General features: G+C 49.7%; 1 protein-coding gene across 1 annotated transcript; it reads left to right on the top strand.

Moving 5' to 3' along the window:
* Positions 1–1,514: 1,514 nt before the first annotated feature.
* LOC119571207 (hexosaminidase D-like) lies at positions 1,515–2,310 on the top strand (the record flags this gene model as incomplete). The annotated part of the gene is made up of 2 exons (XM_037918619.1): positions 1,515–1,822; positions 1,884–2,310. Coding segments are annotated over exons 1-2 (735 nt in total), but the record flags the coding sequence as incomplete, so codon positions are not given.
* Positions 2,311–2,362: the final 52 nt, after the last annotated feature.

The following is a 2,362-nucleotide window of genomic DNA, read 5'->3' as shown; positions in this document are numbered from 1 at the left end:
AAAGGGAAAGTGGGTGCGTGTTTTGATTGTGGTATTGTCACTGGGCGTGTGTCAATGGATTAAAATTTCACCTGCATATGAACGCATCCAAGCACATCCGGAAAGCGCATTTCACTGTAATTTTTAATCATTGATAAATTATTTAGGACAAGGGAAATGTTTTAGTTTTCGTGCAGCAAAAAGGGATAATTTTTGCACTTGTTACCAGGTTGTTCAACGAGCGAGTTAGTACGGAATTGATAATAATACAACGACCAGTAAACCGTGCATGATAAATGGCGAGGAAAGTGTTATGCATGTGTGGATTCTTCTCCTTTCTTTCTCTGTCTCTTTGTTTCTGTCTAACCTTTTTTGTCTCTCTTTCTCTGTCTTTTAGTCTCTCCCTCTGTCTTTTATTCTCTCTCTCTCTCTCTCTCTCTCTCTCTCTCTCTCTCTCTCTCTCTCTCTCTCTCTATCTATCTATCTATCTATCTATCTATCTATCTATCTATCCATCTATCTATCTACCTCTCTTTATCTATCTCTCATTGGAGTATTTCTTTCTCCTATATTTTTTCTCTTATTCTCCCTTTACTATCTTATTCTTTTAAGTCATCTTCTGTTCCATATTTTTTTTTCTATCGCATTCTTTCTTTTCTTTTTCTTCATCCCCTCTTTCATGTCCCTCTCGTTTTCTCTCTTCTACCTTTTTTTTCTTCTCCTTCCCTTACCAATTTTATTTCGCTTTCCTCCTCCCTTCATTTCTACTTTCTCATTCCCTTCTCTTGTTAATCCTTAAACGTATCACTGTATTTCCTTTATTTATTTACTTATATTATCATCATCTGTTGCTGTTTTTATGTTGTCTTAGAGGAAGGAATGTTGTTTTTATTCGTTATCGGTTACATCTAGAAAATGTTTTTTCTGTCTTAGGATTAGAAATAAAAATTGTAGGACTTCCAGCGTGTTGCTAGGAGTAGTATGTGGTGAATGGAGATTGCGAATAAATCAGTCAGGAAGGTAAATCGATATATCGGGCCCAGGAACATGAATGAGTAACATCAGAGTGCAAGGATTATGAAAGTGGAAATGAAGTTAGAAGATATAGAAGGTAATAAATCGAAAATTAAATTATGAACGCATAAGTAAAAGAATTATGGATGTACATACATGCAGATAAATGTAAATAGATGGATATATACCAGTAATAAATGTGAGTATACATGGAATGTGCGTTGCTGACACGCCGCGGCGCCAGGCGGCAGTTCGTCCATGTGGCGGTGACCGCGCGGGCTTCCGCGTAGAGTGTGAGGTCCGTCCGCCGCCACTCAGTCGCCCGGCGCCCTGGTGTCATCCCGCTCGTCTCTGCGTCAGTGCTTGTGCGTCGCGGGTGGTCTTTCCTGTAGTGCTTTGAGAGACAGACTGTCAGTATGTACTGTGGGTAGCGACGGTCCTCGAATCTTCGGTGGGAAGTGCGTCGCGTGGTCGTCTCCGATCTGTGGCCAGTGTTAGAAGGTTTCGTGTTATTCTCAACCATGGTGAGCTGTGGAAGGCGCCGCCTTATGCTGGCAGTTGCGTTGCTGTGCGTGTTGGTAGTGCTCAAGCTGTGGTTTGTGGCCGACCCGAACCCGAATGCGAGTCCCGTGTTCGTGGTCACTCCTCGCCGCGGCCAGGGAGGGCGCACGCACGCGGCCTCGAAGGAACTGCAGACGCAGACGGGGATGGAGGTGCCACCTGAACGTCTCTGGCACCTGGATCTCAAAGGAGGCGCTCCGCTCGTGCCTTTCATCGAGGGCATGATGAGCCTGGCGGCGCGGGCAGGCGCCACGGGCGTTCTCTTGGAGTGGGAGACATGTTCCCCTTACGAGTCCTCTTGCCGAGCTGTCTGCGCACAACGCCTACAGCCTGAAGGACGTCGCGCGCATCATGCAGGCCGCGAAGGGCGCCGGTCTAAGTGTGATCCACCTGGTGCAGAGTCTCGGCCATATGGAGTACGCCCTCAAGCAGCAGAGGTGGGCGGACCTGCGCGAGGGAGAAAGCCCGGGGGAGGCGTGCCCCACCAACCCTGGAACGGCGCGTCTGGTGCTGGAGGCCGTCGACCAGATCATGACGGCGGCGCCAAGCCACTTCCTTCACATCGGCGCTGACGAAGTGTTCACGCTGGCCCAGTGCCAGCGGTGCCGCTCGAAGGGCGTGGCGCCGCTCCAGCTGTACGTGGACCACGTGGCCCAAGTGGCTCGCACGGCCAAGGCCCGGTGGGGACGTCAAAGTGTTGATCTGGGAACGACATGCCTCCGCCACGCGTCGTCCTCCATGGCGGGCGTGGCGTGGGTGGGCCACGCAGTGCCCATTGCGGCCACGGGGTCCGGGGGTCCCCCAAAGG

Source organism: Penaeus monodon, unplaced genomic scaffold, assembly GCF_015228065.2.
Source record: "Penaeus monodon isolate SGIC_2016 unplaced genomic scaffold, NSTDA_Pmon_1 PmonScaffold_5480, whole genome shotgun sequence".
Taxonomy (NCBI): Eukaryota; Metazoa; Arthropoda; class Malacostraca; order Decapoda; family Penaeidae; genus Penaeus; species Penaeus monodon.
This window is presented reverse-complemented; position numbering and strand designations above follow the sequence as displayed.